Genomic DNA, 20,520 nt, shown 5'->3' on the forward strand with positions numbered 1-20,520 from the left:
CACCCTTGTTTTTTCACCCCTGCTTTTTTTCCTCCAGTTGTCATGATCTGGGGACTCGAGCAAGCGCTTTGCTCCACCCCAAAGGCAGCTGCAGCGTTTGCAGGGTTGAGCAATTGCCATAGAGATCATCTGCAGAGCTTTGGGATCCTCCTGTCTCCAGAGGCACAGCTGATGGATGGGGACTCCCCAACTCCTAGCACTTTTAGCAGCCCACCCCATGAGATGAAAGCCTTAGCAGCGTAGTGGCAGCGCAGCATCTGCCTGAGCTCTCCTCCCTACCTCGAGGGAGGCTGTTTCAGAGGTATTTCTCCCCATGGCAGTGAGAAAGGAGAGGTGGGGCCAAGCTATCCCCCACAGACACATCAGAGGGAGAACAGCCCCGTCGGGTCGGTGGGAGGACAGTGGGAGCAGGGTTCCAGTCCCTGCCATGGGGTAAAGCTGAAGAGCTGTGTCCTGGCAATGCTGCAGGAGGGTCCCAGGTGATGGGCAGAACTAGGGCTGTGCCAGGGGCTTGTTTTGCTGCTGGCAAACCCGGCAGCTTCATCGTGTCTGCTCTCAGCCTGTGATCAGCCAGGTGGGGGGAACATCTCCACCAGCTTGCCATAGCGTAGGACTTCCATCTGCACGGGGGATAATTTATTTCCCAGAGTGTGGAGGAGGTGTCAGTGCTAGCCTGTCCCAAATAATAGTGTGTGTAGGGGGAAGCACTGGGATCTGCAGCTGGAAGATGGAGTGACAGGGTCATTGGGTGGGAGCAAGGGCATGAGCAGCCTGGCCAGGAGTATGCAGGTATGATGGCAGGTTGTGTGCTGTGCCTGTGTGCTGGATGGATCCCAAGGAGGGGAACTGGGGTGGAGACTGTGCCCAAGACCAGCTCACCCACCCAAAGTAAAGGTCCTTGTCTTGCCCAGTTGCTTCCTCAAGAGCAGCCCTGGGTGTTCTCATGGGTCTGGCAGGGCCAGCTACCTGCATCCCTTGGTCACTGTCAGGCATGGATTGTCCCCTGCTCCTAGCAGCAGCCCCCAGGAGGGGTGACACCCCCAGTGCCCTTCCCCTGGGTGTCTGACCCGTGGGAACTGTTGCCCATCCCCCTGCTCCCCCGCTAACCTGCCTTCCCTCCTGCTGCTGCCCCATGCAACCTCCCTCTGCTTGCCACCTCTGCTCCTGCAGCCTGGCAGTGAGGCTGGGCTGGAAGCCACACTCGGGCCAGGTCCCCGAGCTCCCAGGAGCTCCTCTGTCAGGGTGGGTACTGTAGGGAAGGGTCTCCCCCTCGTGTGCCAGGGTTTGGGCTCCCATGGGTCATCTCTGCCAAAGCGCCTTGCCCTCGATGGCTGCTGCACCTTCCCGGGGTGATGGGACTGTTGCCTGACTCTGCCTCATCTCTGCCTGCTGTCTCCCCACTTCTGGCATCTGTACCCTCCTCCTCTTCCCTCTTTGCTGTCCTGGCTTGTCTGCAGTTCTCTGATGCTGATGATTCTCTCTCATGGGGTGTTGTGGCATTGCTGAGAGCCTGAGGGTCCCTGATGGAAGGAATGCTGCTCTCAGCCACACATGGGGCAAGGACCATGTGAGTGATGCTCACGGGCAGGTTGGATTTTGCAGGTGGAAAGGCTGGAGCTGAGGTTTTGGCAGCTGCTGCTGCATCCCTGCAAGCAAAGGCAGGTTGGAGTCCATAGGGAGTTGGTGGCTCAGGATTAATTGACAGCAAGTTCGTGGATTTGGTTGGACCTGTTAAATGGCTGATCTCTACAGATGCTGATGCATAATTAATGGATTGTCACAGCTTTGGCGAAGGGGTACAGCTCCTGCTGCACAGGACTGGCCATGCACAGGCTCTTTCACCATCTCTGTGTCTGGGCATAGAGTTTTTCCTCACTCTTGGCCATGTTACAACTGGAAAAGGTGTCTTGACTCGGTGGTGCTGTTCTCATACTGTGTGTTGTGCTAGGACCAGTTGCCCTCAGAGCTTTGGGAGCCAGGACATGAGGAGGTTTGGTCCCTGGAGCAAACTCTGGTTTCTTCCAGCTGTATTGGGGCTGTATGTCCCTGCTGGAGCTGAGCCTCATGCATTAACAGCCAGGACATCAGTGGGTCACACCAGCCCTGAGGGACTGGAGAGACCCCATTCATGGAGCTGCCTCTGCCTCACTCCTCATTAGTGATGTTTTCATTAGGGGAAGTGGTTTGGTTTTGTTTAAGCCAAATTGCTGTGCTTGGGAAATGATAAATCCATCTGCTGGCAAATCGCTCTCCTGCCGCCGGGATGGATCCCAGCCCTGCTCTCTAATCATGCTGCAGATAAATGAGCCTTTAGTGAAATGAATCTCCCTGCCATCCCTCGCCAGGGGGGCTCAGCTGGGTGGTCTGGTGCCATGGTGAGGTGGGGAATCACAACCCTTCACTAGCACTGTAGGGCTCTGAGGGTGGTTATTGCTGAGCAGGTGAACTGCTGGGGTTGTTGCAAGTGATTTCCATGGGAGCAAAGGGGCAGAGGAGCCCCTTTCCACAGGGCAGGGTCTGTGGATGGGTGCAGGGATCATGTTACCCACTGTCCATGCCAGAGTGCTCTGCTGGCAGCTGGGGCTGGGTGCTTGCCATGCCATGGGGGTGAGTGGCAGGATACAGGGGACAAGTGACCCCACTCCCAGCAATATTTCCCTTGGAGACTCTGCAAATGTTGTGTGGCTGTGCTAGCTGGGAGGCTCTCACTGAGGTCCTCCTGTCCCCGAGCTGCTGTGGCTCTGGCTGCTTCTGGCTTTTAAGGAAATTTATCTTCCTCTTCAAATGAAAACGGGTGGTGCAGCCCCTGGGGAGCAATGAGAGTAATTAGCTTGTTTGGAGATGGAGCCCTGCAGGAGAGGAGCTGGGGGCAGAATACTGCTGCCTTCAACAGGAGTTGACAGAGATGGGGGATGTGGAGGGCTGCCACCTACCTTCACTGCCTCTGATCCTGGGCTTCCTTGAATGTTTCCTCTGTGGTCCAGGCAGGGCAAATCGCCTTCGGACACTCCTGGGCAGGGAAGGCACTCACTGTCATTGATGTGAACTTCTGTGTCCATGCCTTGTGTGCCTCCATCCCCAAAGGCTCAGCTCCACCAGGTTCCAGCTGACTCCAGCCCCACTTTGGCAGGAAGCTCTGGAGATCCCTTCTGTTTGGGGAGCTGGCACCTTTTCCAACCCCAGGTTGGTGTGGGTATTGCTGCTGAGGACTCTGGGCAAGGTCAGTGTCCCATCCATGCTGCTCCTGCTCACTCCACCTGGGGACATGGGGGCCTTGAAACCCTGAGGTGTGCAGGACATAAAAGCAGGAGCCCCACTCTGAGTGCGCATGATCATCCGATTCCTGCACCAGCTTCATCCACAGTGAGTGTTTTGGGGGTTATGCCCTGTGCAAGTGGGGGCACTGCACCCCCCTGTGTGCAGACAAACCTAATCCATGCTCCACTTAGCCCTGGGCTGTACCTGGAACAGGCAGATGGGTTTGTCCTGGATGGGAGGGAGGTGTGGGGTCCGACTGCTCAGAGAGGTCTGTCAGGGACCATGCAGCAGCAGCAGTGCCTGTAGGTAGGCAGGGAATACTCAGAGCCCCAAGGGGCTGGCAGTGGAGATGAACAGCTTCACCTGCAGTCCCTCTCCAGGGAGCAGGTCAGGGACAATGATGGAGTGAGCAACTCAGTGGGTGGGGTGGTGGCACAAATCTGCTGCCTTAGCTCTGCCCTGCAGAGACTTGAGAAATGGATGGGATTGGACACCCTGGTCTGTCCTGTTGTCCCTGTGAGACACATCCCATGGCAGTGACATTCCTGCTGGGAAAGGGCTTGACAGTCTGAAGCAGAGGCAGGCTTCTTGGCAAGATGCTACCATGAGAGACTGGCATGACCCTGTCACTGAGCCTCTGTGGGGCAGAAAGTGGGACCCTGCTCCTGGCTTCAGGCACTGACCCCAGCAGCAGAGCAGGGATGCACCAAATCCCTCACCTGTCCTTTTCCCATTACCAGCCATGCATTTGGACACCAAAAAGTGTTTTTTAGGGATGGAGCATCATTGGTGATGGGCAGGATGAGAGTCACAGGGAAGAGGGGTTTCCTTGACTCACATGGGGAAGGTATGGCACGAAGCCCTGTGGGATGCAGGGAGGCACCAGAAAACTCTCAGACCCACCAGGAGCCAGGACAGGATCCAGGGAAGAGCCATCCATCTGCTTTCAGTGGTTACTGCAGCCCATGCAGCTGTGGCGGGGTGAGATGGAACCAGCCTGCTCGCTAACGAGATTAGACAGGCGAGCCATTGCTCCTGGCCCCTTCGGTTAATCGCTTCTTCCGAGATTGAATTTTTTAAAATTGCATTGCTTACAGAAAGCCCCTGGATGGGTTTAAAGGCAATAATCCACCCAGCCCTCTGTCACTCCAAGGACCCCCCTGGGGCTACTTGGCAGTGGGTTGTTGAAGTCCCCAGTGTGTCTCCACGTGTCCCTGGTGTCCCCAGGAGGTGGCTGGCAGCACTGGCCCTTGACAGCTCCTGATTTATTCCAGGAGGGAATACGCATTAATTTTTAATGGTGTGATTTAGTGAAGTCTCCAGAGGTGAGGGAGAAGGGACTGGGTCAGATGCCAGGCTCTGTACTGCAGCCCATGTGACAGGTCTGGTTTGGAGCAGGGAGGGACAGCTGCTGGTGCCAGGTTCTGGGGTCGCAGCACAGGTGGAGAAGGGGTGTGGTGCTCTGGCAGCACAGTAGCAGGTATTATAATGTGCTGTGGTTATGACTGATCCCAGCATCTCTTGGAGACATCTCAGCCCTCTCCTGGGTGGTGGGATCTGCCCCTAAGTAGCTCTTTCTTTCCCCCTCACTCTGCTTCTAGCAGTTGATCTTCTGAGCCCATCCCCAGCCCTCTGCTGCTCGTGCTGACCCAGACAAATTTCCCCTGGAGCCCGCCCTCCCTGCTTGCTTCCCCTCCATCGTGCAAAGTGAGTCACTCCCAGGCACCAGGAATCATTCATGTCATTTCCCCCTTTGCCGCAAAGTCATTAATGCGAGTGGAATAATTTGTTGCGTAACGGGGAGGATCAGTGGGAGCACTGCTCTGGCAAGCGATTCCTGGCCCTGGCCACCACTGCCCTTGATGGGATCCTGCTGGTCCCACTGCTGCACCATGCTGGCAGCAATGGGGTCGGATCCCTGAGGCATTTTTCCATCCAGTCAAAGCCATCAAGTCTTGCCTGGAGGGATGGACTTGTTTGCCATGGCTTTGGTGTCTGCTCACCCTCAGACAGCTCCCCCACAGTGACACAGGCAAGAAGTGTCCCCCTCATTGATCAGGGTGTGTATTGTAGCACCCTTTGTTCTGGCCACATCCCTGCTTCCTACCCACTCCAGCTCCTCTGAGCTCCCCAAGCTGTGGGTGTCACAAGTGCTTCCCACTGCACCCAAATCCCTTCTGACTTCTTGCTTCAGAGCTGGGGACCCCAAAGTGTCCCAGCAAGGGTGCAGGCAGCTCTGGAACTGTTCCCAGTGAGTTCCCAGCTGGCTGTTTTTGGTGTAAACCCAAGCACAGCTGGCTGTCTCTCCTGGGCACCTTGCAGCCTCCCAAGCAGAGGGCTGTCTGGAGGGGGGCACTTGCCCCCCAGCAGCCAAGGGGTGTGGGTGTGAGAGCCTGTGCTCGAGTGGTGCTCACTGTGATGGTGGTAGATCTGGTGTCTCTGCTGCATGTCAGTGGGAGAAGGGCAAGGAACAGTGCTTCAGGTGATAAGAGGCATTGTAAAGACTGCTCCCCCTCCTCAGGGTTAATTTCCTTCTATCCCACGCTTGGCCAGGCACTAATTTAAAGATGCTGTAATGGGAGAGGGAGAGCATAAGAGGATTGGGCTGAGGGCAGGAGGATTTAAGGAAGGGAAGGGATGAGCTGGGGCTGGGGGCTGCACGGGGTCTGATGGCAGCGAGTGCCATGCACTCCTCAAGACTGAGCCACCCTGATGTGTCCCAGCTGCCACTGTGATGGCACCATGGTACCCTCCAAAAGGGAACGTGGGAGTGAAGCTTTTCCCTGCTCAGGGAGAGCTGCTGGGGACAAGGCTGTGAGCTCTTGTTTGCAGTGTGGCCATGCCCCGTGTTCCACCTGAGACACCAGGCTCAAGTTCAAACCTGGAGTAACCCAGCAGAAGGGCATCGTGCCTGGCTGGGGGAGTGGGAAGGAGCAGGCAGAGCCCCTTTGGGGCACCATGTCCCAGCTGGGACTTAGAGCCCTTGGCTCAGCAGGGCAGCAAGCCCCTCAGTGCAGGGAGCTGCCCTGAAGCAGAAAGGGGAACAAGGAAATGGTGTTTAGTATTCCCAAGTGACCCACTGAAAACCTGCTGTTCCTTGGGACTGGTCATACCCCAGCATGGGATCAGGGCCACCCCAGTGCAGTGTGAGCTGGAGAGAGAGGCTCTTTTGGGACCACACCCATGGAGGCAATGGAGCCTTTTCTCCTCCTGCACTCCTCACAGACTCAAGAGTCCCACCTCTGCCCTGGACCACAGTGCTGGGACAGGGTTGTGGTTCCAGGGGATTGTGGTGTCCCCCCAGCCCCGCAGCATCCTGTGCTCCCTCAGAACTGTTTGTTTTCTCAGCCTGCCCTGCTGTAATTACAACCTGCTGTCACTCTCTGGATAATACATTTTCTCTTTTATCCCTGCTTAATTAAATAACTGTGGGGAGTGAGGGGCTGGTAACCCCTTGTTTGCTAGGATGAGCAACCCAGTGGCACTGAGGGAGTCTCCTGGGGCTGGCAGAGGAGCTGGGTGGGGATGGCTGTGCCCTGGCCTGGGCAGCATGGCTGAACATGGGGTACCTGCATGCCCCTGGGAGGTGCTGATTTTGTTGTTCGTGGGCACAGGATCCCTGGCACAACCCTGAGCCCTGGATGTGACCACTGACACCCTGCCTGTAATCCTCCCCTCAGTTTGGAGCCTTGCCTGCTCCCAGGCTGGGAAGAGTGTGTGGGCAGGGTGCCTGCTGCCAGGCTAGCCACCTCTGCCTGCAATTAGTTGGTGCTAATGAGTGTCCCTGGCAGCTGCTGCCAGGTCAGTGATCTCTGGCAGAGTATCTGCCAGGCTATCCCCCTATGAGACCAGACACATGGGTCCCACTCCCTGCTCAGCAGAGCATCCTCAGTTGTGCTGTCCTCAGTGCAGACACAGCTCCCTCTGCTTAGTCTCCGTCCCTTCCCTCATCCCTCTGCTGTCTCTCTGCCTTTGCACCTTCCCTGGGAGGCTGGTCCCAGTCTGGGCACTGCCAGTGGTGCATCTCCAGGTGCTGCCAGTGTGTCTTTCTGCTCAGGGTGCTCCTTTCTCCCCATCACTGCCACCCCACAAGTTGCTGTAGCAGTGGAAATGGAATCTATTACAACATCCTCAAGTGCAGGAAATGGCCCTGTGTAAAAACACGTGGGCTGGGGTGCTAGGAGTACTCCCCTGGGCACTGCTCCTTCTGCTGTGGTGGGTTGAGGATGAGATGTACAACATGCCTGAATGGGGTAGATTGTGAACAGCCCTGGCTCTTTTCCTGGCTTGGAAACGACCAGTCTGGAGATGGAGCAGCTTTAGAGGCACTCTAGGTCTTCTTCACCTGGCAGGATGTTGTGGGGGGACGAGTTCTGTGATGATGTAGGTGTTGTGTACAGCATGGGATGACCTGCAGGCGCAGGGTGGCTCTCCTGGTGTGCTGCCCATCCTCAGCCTGAACTCCTGCCTGCCCTGGATTTGCAGCTCCAGACTCGATTTGCACAGATCAAAGCCCGGGGCCATCTCTCATCTCGGCTTACCTGGGTCCCGCCTGCCCCCAGCCCGGAAGGCGGGGGAGGTCTGGAGGTAATCCTTGCAGACGGGAGGCTGCTGGCTAATTATAACAGGACCTCTCATTTCGTGGGAACCACGGCAAATTGTCCCTCGAGCCCTGGCAGCAATGGTACAAATCTTCCACTAATTAGACTTGAAAGTCCTCCCGTGAGCTCAGACACAGGATGGATATTTGATTATTAACATACTTATTTCTGAATCTCTCAGCAGGTCTTGCACTGGGAGGCTGTGCTCCCCTTCCATAATTGCCAGGCACATTTATTCCTATCAGGAGCGGGGGGGCTGTGCAGGTGTGTGTGCCAATTTTTGGGATTGTCTCATTAAGGTGTGTAGAAGAAAACTTGGTAATGCTGAGAAGGTCTTAGGCAAGACAGGGCCCCTGGGCTCTGCCTGTGCCTCCCACCAGCCCCTCTCCCAGATGGAATGCTCCTGACCCTGCCCAGGTAAGAGCCCATGTGCTCCCAAGCACAGTGGGTCCAGGCACAGTGGGCAGGCAGAGGGAGGATGAGGATGACCCAGGGGTGCAGAGCTGGTGCTGGGCACCACAGCCCAACATAAAGCTGCTGGCTATGGCACCTCCAGGGAGAGCATCCCTCCCTCCAGTGGAGGCAAACTGCAATGGAAACACGGTCTCTGAAACAACCAAAAATAGCTTTCCTGTCCCCAAAATGTCAGTTTAAAAAAATAGTCTCTAGAGGCCCCCCTGGGCTGGCAGTTGGCTGAGTGGGTGCCCTGGAGATGCTGAGTGGGCAGCCCTGCTGCCCCATGGGCAGGGAGCACAGCAGGGTGGAAGGCTGAGCCACCACTCAGGGTACAAGTGGAGAGAGGGTCAGTGGTGGCATGGGGGCCATTAGCCCAGCCATGGGATGGGCAGTGCCTTGGCTTGAGGCTGGAGAAGGGCACAGGTGGGCTGTGGGCTGTAGTAAGGACAGCAGTGACCTTGTGTGTCTGCCCTGCCCTGAGACCCCAGGTCCACACAGGCACCCATCCAGGCCTTCAGGCTAGTGCTGGGGTGTTGGTGGCATGGGGACTCCGTGGGCTTGGTGAGGAGCTGTGGGTCAGGACCTCAGCCCCATCTCCAGCACCACTTTGCTCTCCCTCCCTGCCTTGTTGCTGTGTCTCCCTGAGCCGAGGGCATGCACATCATTACAGCTCTGGAGTTATTAATAGCAGCCAACACTCTGGGTGCCTTCAAGCCAAGTCCATTTTGGGGGAGATTCCTGCCGTTGGGAGCATGTTTCCCCTCCGGGCGTCTTATCTCCCTCTCCCAGCTGTGCAGCCGTGTCAGGAGCCCCTGGATAAGCGCTGGTGCTAATAGCCCGTGTCACTCAGCTCAGCAGCCTCCCTGGGTGACAGAGGGTGTCCCTCTCCTGGCTCACAGGCAGCCCTGGGCTGCCTGAACACGTGGGAGCCGAGGTCGTATCCCAGCCTGTTCCCACTGTGCTTCCTCCTGCCACCCTGCCGAGACAGATCTGTTGGTGGCCAAGCGAGCGCTGATTGCGAGGAAATGAGCCCAGTGCCACCTCCCATTACTGGAGCCCAGCCTGTGTGTGATTGCATGGAGCTCACTAATTTGTCACCCTCACTGTGGCTTGGTGAGGGGTGGTGAGGATGGCAAGGCTGGAGAGATGCATGTCTCTCTTGGGAGCGGGGCTGGCATTTTTGTCCAGCTTCTCAATTCTGGAGATCCTGGTGATGACTGGAGTGGGCACTGGAAGAGGGCTAGGGATGGAAATCCCTGCTGATTTTCATGGGGTGCCAGGGGCATGGAGCAAGGTGTGCATCTGATGGGCAAAAAGGTGCTGGTTTGGGATAAGGAGATGCTGTGTCTGTGTTGTCCCCTGGTGTGAGCTGTGCACCCCCATACATCAAAGTGCACACTTGGGAAATGCTCTTTGGAGCTCCTGGGTGCTGTGCTGCCTCACTGCCTGATATATCCTGCCCCAAACATTGCTGTGCTTTTCAGACACAACAAGCTCTGAAACACCCCCAGATGGTCCAGGCAGGTTATGGTTCTACTTGCTTACAGCTGCTGTCTTGAAGTGTCAGCCCCATAACCAGGGCTGGGTTCAGCTCCTGACTCTTTTACCTTCCTTGTGCTTCTGTTTCAGGGCAGCTGTTGGTGCAGTTCTGTGCCCTCCTATTGCAGGACATGGAGATGCTCAGGGTGCACTCCAGGAACCGGGGTGGGGCTTGATGAAGCTGTTCTCCCAACTTTGTCCCCTCCTACCCGCCGCTCCTATCCTGCTCATGGGGTCAATGAATTATTCATACCCTGGCAGGCGGGGGTGTGTCTGTGGCCGCCTGTGTGCTGCCGAGGGGGCCGACATGCCGCCGTGCACAGAGAGCTTTTCTGTGTAAATACCTAAAATATTTAGCAGAACTGACAAAAAAAATAATCAGCTTGGGAGCATTCAGTGACTCAGTGTAATCTGGATGTCTGGGGTCCACCAGGGGTATTCTGGGGACGATGGACACACCAGGGTGGGCCCTGTGGGGCTCTGACTTTCATCTTGGAGTGACACATACCACCTTGGTTGGTGGTTGAGTTGGTGTCTGTTTGTCTGTCCTACCACCCATCTGTTGGGTCTGCTATCAGATGGTGGGGGTGCCCCATACTTTCCCTTCATTGCAGGGGTGTTTTGGCATGTGCTGATCCCTAGTGTGGTGCCACAGAGCCAGGCTGCTGCCCCATCACCTGCTGCCTGCCAGGTGGGTGCTGCAGGACCAGCGCACAGCGTTGGGCTGGGCTCTGTCCCTGGCAGCGCCTTCCCGAGCAGACAGATCACGTCACATGCATTTTTTAGCAAGATCCACCAGCTGAGAATGAGCTGAGCTGTCGTTGCACATTTGTGATCAAAGCCAGACATGCCCTGCCAGCCCCGGGGAGAGTGGCCCTGCGTGCCATTCCTCTCTGTCACAATTTACTGGGCACAGCAGGTTGGGGATCCAGCAGTGTCACAGGTTGCAGGTGTGTTGCCCCTTCATTCCTGAATGTACCTGGATGACCAGTGCCCTCCTGCCTGCTGTGGTTCAATGATTCCTGACCCAAACAGCTACGGATGGGTGCAGTTATGATGCAGAGCTGTTGATGGTGTTATGCTTCATGCACAGTCCTGCATCCCAAAAATTGCATCTTCTGCTGGGAGTCAGAGTGATGTGGGTTTGCTGGCAGCAAAGACTGGGGTAGGAAAGGATTTGTGTTTGTCCTGGGATGTGTTTTAGTCCAGGTTCACAAGGGAGCAAGCAGATGTAAGGGGTGCAGGGAGCTGCAGAGCATCCCAGCTCTGGGTGGGAAGTCACGTGGAGCCAGCTGGCTGTGACAATGCAGGGTTGCCCTGCAAGGAAGCCTGGGCTGCTGGCAGCTTTTCCTTGGCCTTTGCAAGCTTGTCCTTTCATGGGTGCTCTCTGAGCCTTGGCAAGGTAGGATCTGTGTGCTGGCCCAGGATCTGTACATCCCAGGGCCAAGCCGCAGGGTGTGTGGCAAAGGCAGGAGGGGCTCACGGTTGGAGCACGCAGCTCCTCCCAGGCTGTGTGCCCTGCTCCGAGCCTTCCTGCACCTCCTTGCTGGATGTGCCGCTGCCCCCCTCGCGTCCCCGGTGCTGGGGTGAGGGCTGCCTGCATTGTGTGCCCGCGGTGGGTGCCTGCGGTGGGTGCCCGCGGTGTGCCCGTGCAGCACCGCTGTGTTGTGTGTTTCCCTCTGCAAGCGCAGCGGAGCCCTCGGGCTGCACTTAGCTGTGACAGCACATCCCATGTCAGACCCACTGCAAATCCTGACTGCTAATAGCTATGCAAATCACCTCATTAGCCGCCTTATTTATTTTCTCTGGCATCACGTTTTCAGCACTTCCCGCAGACCCGGAGGCTGCGGTTTCCCCGGGCTGGGAGGAGGCAGGAGCAGAGCAGCAGCACGCAGGGCTGGCTGGGCTGAGCCTTCCTCTGCCGGTGGCAGAGGGGCTGAGATCGCACGGAGCCACCCACCCAGATGTGGTGTGTCTGGAGCTAGGAGCTCATGGCTCCTGAAGTGATCCCTGCTGCTGCGGTGTCCTCCTCCCTCATTGTGTTCTGGCTCTGGGATTGAATCTTGCTGAGCTCTCCCTCCAGCCAGGACCTGCTGTGTTCCTGCCAAGCAGCTGTGGGTCTGGCATTGCTGGGATGTGTATGCCCTCCATCCCAAATAAAAGGTGAGTTTGAATTATTTAGAGAGAGAACAGAGCATTTGCTCATCTGTGGGCCTGAGTGGTGGGCTGAGGCTTGGCACAGGGTCGCAGGATGTCCTGCATCCTCCCCACTCTGATCATCCTTCCTTGGTAATGGAAATTTTTCTCCTTCCTGCCTTGATTGCCCTTCCTCATTACTGGAAATGTGCCTCCCATCCTGATAGCACTTCCTCCCTGAGAGAAATGTTGGCATCTGCTTTCTGCCAGCCACAGGATGACTCCAGAGAGCCCACAGATGCCCTGGCCAAGGTGGCCCTGGGCTAGGCCCCTTCTCTGGTGTTGTCCCTGAGGGGTGTAGCCCAAGTTGAAATACTTTGAAGCCCAGGCACCATCCAGAGCTGGCACAAGCAGAAGTAATCTCTGACCACCACCCCAGCATGGTGCCCCTTGGTGGTCTGCATGTTGTAGGGCATCCCTACACATGCTGGATGTGCCTGCAAGGACTGCTCTTTCCTGGCTGCATTTTCTAGTGGTGTTTATGTGCCCACGACATCCATGACAGTGAATCAGGCTTTGTGTGGACACCAGGGAACCCACATACTACTGTGATGACTGGTATAAAGACCTTGATTCAGCCACTCCATGGGCTTGTCGATGCCATGCTGAGCTGCCTGCAAGCATTATGTCTTCTCCCCCATCCCCTTCTGTTTATCCTTTATTTCCTCCCTTGTCTTGGCGGCTGTGCTAATGAATATTTCATGGCCGGGAAGCAGCGTGAATTCCCCCGGCAGCTCCCTGCACTCCCTCGGCAGGTACCAGCCCAGTAGTCGGTGGCTTAGGAAGGATGTATGTGCCGGGAAACCATCTCGGGAGGAGAGGACCTGGGTAGGAAAGGAAGCAATGGCTCTGGTGTGGGCAGATGTGTCGTGTCCCCCTCCTCTGTCACCGTCTCTTCTGGCTCCAAGGCACTGCCAGCGGGCCGTGGTGGCCCCATGTCCGCGGTGGCCGCATGGCCTTTTCGGTTCCCGTGCATCCTCTCACACGCGTGCAGGGCCACGCTCCGACACAACAACACGTGTCCCCTCCTGTCTCCCGTGTGCCATCGGCTGCCACAGCCGTCTGAGCAAGCCGTGTCCCCGGCTCACCTCCCGCCGCTCCGCCGCTCTGCTGCGCTGTGCCGGGGCTCCTCTCAGCGTCAGGCAGCGGCACCGCGGCCGCTCGGAGCGGGGCACGGAGCGTGGGGCAGGGAGTGTGGGACACGGAGATGGGCACGGAGCGTGGGGCACGGAGTGTGGGGCACGGAGTGTGGGACACGGAGTGTGGGGCATGGAGATGGGCACGGAGCGGGGCACGGAGTGTGGGACACGGGGTGTGGGGCACGGAGTGTGGGGCACGGAGATGGGCACGGAGTGTGGGGCACGGAGTGTGGGACACGGAGTGTGGGACACGGAGATGGGCACGGAGCGGGGCACGGAGTGTGGGACACGGAGAGTGGGACACGGAGTGTGGGGCAGGGAGTGTGGGACACGGAGATGGGCACGGAGCGGGGCACGGAGTGTGGGACACGGAGAGTGGGACACGGAGAGTGGGACACGGAACGGGGCAGGGAGTGTGGGGCACGGAGTGTGGGGCACGGAGATGGGCACGGAGCGGGGCACGGAGAGTGGGACACGGAGTGTGGGACACGGAGTGTGGGACACGGAGCGGAGCACGGGGAGTGGGACACGGAGCGTGGGACACGGAGTGTGGGACACGGAGCGGAGCACGGGGAGTGGGACACGGAGCGTGGGACACGGAGTGTGGGACACGGAGTGTGGGACACGGAGCGGAGCACGGGGAGTGGGACACGGAGCGTGGGGCACGGAGCAGGGCACTGAGAGGGACATGGAGTGTGGGACACTGAGCGGGACAGGGAGCAGGACACGGAGAGGGGCACGGAGCGCGGGGCAGAGAGCAGGGCATGGAACGGGCCATGGAGCGTGGGCAGTCCGTGTCCCCACCCATGACATCCCAGGTGTGTTGCATGGCCTGTACTGCCATGCATGTACTGTCCTGGCTCCTGTGCGTCCGAGCTGGAGGTGTCCCAGCACAGTCAGCAGACAGGCATGGCACTGGGGCAGGGAAGTGCAGGACAATGTTGGTTTTCAGTCTCCCGGAGTTTGCCCTTTATCGCCTAGGCTAGCCTGTCCCTGCTGCAGGCTCGGCATTAGGAGATGTGGGCAGTATCTCTCTTTGCCAGGGTCAAAGCACATGGGGGGAGCATGAGCTGAGACAGAGCCTGGAGCCACAGTCCTCCTCGTTCCCATTGCTGCAGCTCCAGCAGCAGCATGTCCCTTTGGGGGCCAAACAGGTGCTCTGGGGATACAGGCTGACTAACTTTTTGGGAGATGATATGCTTTAGCCCACAGTGAGACACTGTGGGGAATGGAGCTCACCTGGGGCTGCAGCTGGGGCAGGGGTGGGGAACCACTGGCCTGCTGAAGCAGAGAGCAGGTCTGGGAGAACCACAGGCTGGGATGTGGGGCAGGAGGCTGGCAGGTTGCACCCTGCAGTGGCAGCTGTGGGTGGATGTGACCCAGGTGGGGCCTTTAGCAAGAAAAATAGTGTAAAGGTAGCTCAACAGCCCTGCCTTGTGGCTTACTTTTGATTTGTGCTGAATTCCTGCTCAGCTTTCTAGGGAGAAGCAGGGTCAGTGACCAGGGTGGCCAACATCTACTGATCTGGAAGGGACGGGAGATCCCCTGCCCCACATGCCCATCACTATCAGGGTGAAGAGGATGGCACTTGCATGTCTCACCTGCTCTGGACATGCTGGGATGGAGCAACTTTCCCTGTCAGATGGAAACTGGCTGCCAAGGAGCTGGACGGCTTTGGGTTTGGGATGATCTGCAAACTTTGTTTGCTGTCACGTACTGTGGGCTCTGGCACCCTCCTGTGGCTGTTCTGCCTCCAGTCCTGTATCCCGTGGGCTTTTGGGATGCTGCAGCTGCCTTGCTCTGATTTGTGCTGGCTGGTCCCCGTAGCACTGGGGATGTTGAGCATTTGCAGGATTTGTATCACACAGCTCATGGGACCGGATCACTGCAATAAACTGTCCCAGTGTGTTTGTGTTGTGGGGTTGAGCCAGGAGCAGAGCTCCTGGATACTGTAGACATGGATGGGGGTCCTAAACCCCAGACCTGTCCACAGAAGATGGCAGGAGTGGACTGGGCACTGCTGGCTACCCAAATTTCTGCCCTTTCAGCTGGGGGCAAGTGTTTCACAGGGGTAGGTTCAGTCAAGGTATTGCATTCACAGAGTGTCTCTACATCTTTGTCTCTATCTAATGAGCTGCCCAATCTGCCTTAGCTGGCTTGGACTGGCCCCTTCCCCTTGTGAGGTTGATGTTCCTTGCAGCCCTTCCCTGGCCTGGGGCTTTATGGATGTACTGTTAAAGGTTTGCAAGTCCCTGCTGTGCTGTGTGTTGTGCCTTATTTAGGATCTCTCCAAACCTGGCTCAGCTATGCAGTGCCAGTGTGGCATCCCCTGCTGTAGGTCCCCCTGGGACACTGTCATGCTGTGATGTGGAGACACTCTGTTGGGCAGCTGCCCCCCTTTTGCAGGGCCATGGCCTGTATAAGACAGGGGGCAGACAGGGGAGCTTGATTAGGAGGGGATGGCCCTTCTTTGGGGAGCAGGAGGTGAGGCTCCCCCATGCCAGCACCAGTACAGGGTTGGTGAGAAGTGGTGGTGCTATTGCCCCTTCTCTTTGGACTCCTTGAAGTATTGGTAGGGTCTGGACAGTCTGGCTGTTCCTGTCTGTATCATGGCTCCACCCTCTTTTCCATCCCTGAGGGGACAGAAGCTGTAATTTCCATCAGGTTCCTTTTTGTTCGCTTCCTTCCCGATTAATAAGAGATGAAATTTATGAGATTATAGAGCCTGGATGGATTCAGAACTGATAGAATCCTGCTGCTGTGGGGGGTGAACTCACTGTAGAGATGAAATACAGCTGGGAAAATGGTACTAGGGGAAGGGATGTTGTCTTGGGTCTGCACAGACCATCTCAGGCTGGCTCTGGGAGCAGGGAAACCCCCACTGCCACCACACTCCCGTCTGTCTTCTGGCTCTGACATAGTGTGCAAGTTAGCAACTTGCTGCCAGGCTGAGCTTTGGAGTGAGCAGCTCTTAGCCTGGGTGGTCTCAGAGTCTGACTCATCTTCCTCCTATCCTTGTCTCCTCCCCTGTGTGGAGCCAGCAGAAGTGAGTGCCTGGAGATGCAGGGCACTTGCAGTGATGAAGGACTGATGCCCGGGGATGCAGGATGCTCACATCACTTGGTTGTGGGAGTGGATGGCTGATGCCCAAGGATGCAGGATGCTCTCGGTGCCGGCTTCCCTCCGGAAGGAGCATCCTTGCCTGCTCTTGGAGAGAGGCGGCCCTGGGATGCAGCGGTGCCTCATTGGTCAGCGGGACCTGTGGAGTCTGCGGGTTGCCATACCAACCTGCCTCTGGTTCCCGGCCAGCCGGGGCGTGAAGTGCCGGGTCGAGCTGGTGCCAAGGGGCGGATCAGGAGCCGGGGGCAACCCGAGGCTGTGCCAGCCGGGGAGGTGTCCATCCGCCTCTGCCGGAGGGCTGGCCGGCTCCGCTGGGCTCCCCGGCACCCCGCACCCCCCTGACGCCGCTCCCCGCAACTTTGCGGCACGGAGGGGGCCGGCGGGAGGGCACGACCCGGGGGGGGAGCCCGGGCATCCCGCTCCCTCTCGGCTTTCGTGAGGCACCGGGAGGGCGCCGCCGGACCCTCTGTGCCAGTGCCCGCCGGCACCGGAGCATCCCCGCGCCAAACTCGCGGCTGCGGGAGCGGGGCCGGGAGCGGGAGCGGGAGCGGGAGCGGGGCCGGCGGCTGCCGCGCTCCGGGCGCTGCCGTGCCCGCTCCGCCGGGCGCCCATGCCCGCAGGCTCGCCCCGGGCACCAAGGGTCAGTGCTCCCCCGGGCACCGGCCGCTGCTCGGAGGAGCCTGGGGCTGCTGGGCGAGCGGCAGGGAGTGCGGCTGGGTCCCTCCCCAGCGCTGGGAGCTGGAGCCATGAGCCACTGCCAGCAGCGCTGCAAGAGGCAGCTGGGCCGGGTGATCCGCTTCTTCTACCAGTTTGTCACCGGGACTCTCTCCCAGGGTAAGTACCGCCCTGGGGGACGCGGGGTGTCTGCTCTGTGAGTGGGGGTGTCTGCCTGGTGAGCTCTGGGGGGTTATTTGGGCAGGGGAGAAATGCTGTTTAGGTGCTGAGTGCTTCAGCCTCTGGTGGAGGGGTTGCACTGAGCTCCGTGTGGAGCAAAGCTGAAGATGGTTCCAGGAGGCAGCAAAAGGCCCCATGTGGACCTGGGGTGAGGGGAACGTTTTATTTGGGGAGGGGGCTGATGGAAAGTGGAGCATGAAAGAACTGCTGTACATATAATTTGCAGCTGGTCTGATGGTTCCTGACATGTCAAGGAATCGGACTTCTCTGGGGCTGGAGCCTTGCCCTCCATCTAGCTGGACTAAGAAGCCCTGGGTGTGCCCCATGGGCCAGGGCGGGGACACACCCTGATGCCTGCATCTGCTGGTGCTTTTGTCCTGGGATGTTTGGTCATGGAGACAGAGCTTCATGCTGTGTGCTCCTGGTTTGCTGTCTCTGCCATGGCAGGACCCTCACCCCTGTGCCTGCCCCTGCACTGCCCTGCCAGCTGCCCAGAACCCCCTCTTCTGGGTGTGAACCCAGAACCACCTCCTAAATTGGGCATGTCTCGGGGAGGTCATCATGGTCTGGTGTGTGCTGGGAATCTGGGTGCCCTTCTCCCACCCCTGTCCCTGTGTCCCTGTGCAGGGACAAAGTTGGCATCCCCATGGCCTTGCCCTACTGAGGACCACTGGGCTGCCCCTCTGAGTCCCAACAGTGCTGGGAAGGGATGCACCATTCCGTGAGTGCAGGGAAAGCCTTGTTAGGCCAATGTGGCAGCGTCACGCCTCACAGCAGGGCTGGGACGTGCACTGCTTTTGCCAGGACTCAGCCTGCCTGGAAAGCCCCTCCCAGGTTCTGTCCCCTCCTTGCCTGGGGAAACCCCTGGGTCTCCAGAGCCTGTGCCTGTCCTTGGGGCCAGAGAAATGCAGGGATAGCATGGAGATGCACTTGGCACAGCCTGGAGGCTGGGATGTGGGAGCAGTATTTGACCTGTGAGCCATGCTGGCATGCTGCCTTCCTGCCCACAAGCAGGGACCCAATCCCTGGGATGGAGGCTCCCAGTCACAGCAGGGGACAGTCCCCAAGCCCAGCAGCATGCCAGGCTTGGGAGGCTGGGTGTGCCAGGCAGTGCCAGGCCCATCCCCGCTAGCTGGCTCCACTGGGCACCAGCCAGCTTGCCTGAGTGGAGGGGGCAGAGGATGAGTCAGCTGAGTCCAGCCCAGGGCACGAGGGGCAGAGCTGCAGGTGATGGAGCAAAGAGGGAATGGAACCTCGGGATGCTCCCAGACCCCACCACCTGCAAGGATACCTGCAGGTCCTTCTCCCAGTGTCCTGGGCTTTACAGCTGGCTACTGTGGCGTTGGGACTGTAGCAGGTGTCCCCTGGGACTGGGTTTCTGGAGTGACCATGTGTGGTGCTGAACAGGACCAAGGGCTTTCCCTGCAGCCTTGCTGGGTGTGCAAGGATTTGGTATGAGCACAGAGAGCATTGCTGGACATGGGCACTGACTGCCCTCACCATCTTCCTGATGTCTTCCCAAGCTCTGAGAAAAGCCAGGATGGGTGAAACCCAAAGCCAGGCAGATCTGAGTTGGGTGTGGGATGTGGGGCTTGCACAGTCTTCTCCCCTTTGCAGCTCCCCTCCTCCCCAGCTGCTGCTCTGATCCTTGACTACCAAGATGCTGACCCCTCTCTAGCTGTTATCCTACCACATCATTCCCTTTTGGGGGGCAGTGACCCCTGTCCTTCCTGTATGGGTGAAGGATGTCCCCCCTGCAGAAGGCACTGGGTGTCTCACCTGGTGGGCCTGGGGCAAGGGGCCCCCTGGCTGGGTGCTCTGGGGAGCTGGCCAAGGACAGGTTGCCAGAGAGGGCAAAGAGAAATGACTCAATCAATTAGCCAGATTAAAACTGTGACTTCACCTCCCAAAAATAGCATTTCACCAATATTTTAATGTGCTTATTAATAATCTGCTCGCGCTCTGATTAGCAGCAAGGTAATAAGGGATCAGCTTTAACCTAAATTTAACTCTCCCTAATGGATGATGGCCCCGAGAACCAAAAAAGAGGAGAAATTCCTATCCATCAGGCTGGCCCCCCAGCAGGTCAGGAGCACCCAAGGGACCTGGGCAGCAGCTGCCCAGCTGTGCCCAGGGACTGTCACCTCATTGTGGCCCAGCAGGTCCTGTGGCACATTTTGTGGAAGGAGCACCCTAACACCCTGCTGCACTGGGTGAAGAGCACTTCAGGGGCAGCCACAGGGGTGGCTCTCAAGGAGGGCAGATCCTGGCCGTGGTCAAGGTGCATGTTCCCCTCCTGAAGAGACAGGTCCCTTGAGGATGGGTGATTGCCCTGCTCATCCCCATCTGCTCCATCCCACAGTGGGGGACAGTTCCCCATCCCCAGCTGCTGGTAGTGCTGGAAGGATGGAGACAGGGACCAGCCACCTGGTTACCTGATGGCTCTGGGTGTGCTTGTGGCATGCTGTGTGCATGGAGCTGCTTTTGGGCAAGAAACCCCACTCCAGGGGTTATTTATACACCACCCAGCAGGTGGCTGCCAGAGTGTTTAAATTTAGCTGTGTGGCAGGGCTGTGCTGCCGGCAGCACTGGAGAGCCAGGGCGGGGGTGGCTGGGTGGGGACTGCTTTGTGGCTGTTAGTGTCACAGCCCAAAATGGGACAGACAGCCTGGACTCAGGGCCAGCCTGGGCTGCCTGGTCCTGGGGCAGGCTTACAGGGCTGCTGCTCTCCCCAGTGCTGAGCCGTGGGCACATGCAGGGCCACTTTGCCTGTCCTGTGTCACCTGTGGATCCTCAGAGCCATTGATCCTGGGGGAGGGATGGATCTGGATGCTTGGGTTCTTCTCCCTGAAAGGGGCACAGCTGGGGCAATGCTGTACTCCTCACCCACACTCAGGTGGCCACAACTCCTGGCTATGAGTGCAGGGAGGGATGGGACATCTTGCATATAAAGAGGGTTTGGGATGAAACATTTGGGTCCAGTGTCTCCCTCAGCTGTATGTCACATGGGACAACAGATAAGGCCAGAAGTGTCTCAGGGATGGGTGCAGCTAGTCCCAAGAGGTGTGGGATCTGGGAATGAGTGTGCCCAAACCCACAGTGGCACTATCTACATACACCTGGCATCACAGAGCAGGAACCAGGCTGGTTGGCTCTGAGTCCAGGCTGAGAGAAGCAGGTGCTGATCGCAGACATCCCTGGGGAAGTGCTGTTGTGGGACACAGGGAAGGAGATGCCAGTGCCTCTCTGCCAGACCCAGCTCTCCAGGATGGCAGAACTGCAGAGACACCTTCCTTCAAGGCCCCATGTCTGGAGCA

The 20,520-nt window shown here is 58.1% G+C and overlaps 1 protein-coding gene across 3 annotated transcripts in view; it reads left to right on the plus strand.

Annotated features, from left to right (window-relative positions):
- KCNIP2 (potassium voltage-gated channel interacting protein 2) overlaps nucleotides 1-20,520 on the plus strand; it is a 43,807-nt gene that overhangs the window by 3,201 nt on the left and 20,086 nt on the right. The window contains exon 1 of one of the 3 annotated variants that reach the window (XM_056495305.1): nucleotides 16,874-17,143. The exons of the other annotated variants lie outside the window; for them this stretch is intronic. Within the exon in view, the coding sequence (XP_056351280.1) occupies nucleotides 17,056-17,143 (88 nt within the window). The 5' untranslated portion in view covers nucleotides 16,874-17,055. Of the gene's footprint in view, nucleotides 1-16,873; nucleotides 17,144-20,520 lie in introns of those variants that run through there. 3 annotated transcript variants of the gene reach the window in all.

The sequence above is a fragment of the Oenanthe melanoleuca genome, chromosome 6 (assembly GCF_029582105.1).
Source record: "Oenanthe melanoleuca isolate GR-GAL-2019-014 chromosome 6, OMel1.0, whole genome shotgun sequence".
Taxonomy (NCBI): domain Eukaryota; kingdom Metazoa; phylum Chordata; class Aves; order Passeriformes; family Muscicapidae; genus Oenanthe; species Oenanthe melanoleuca.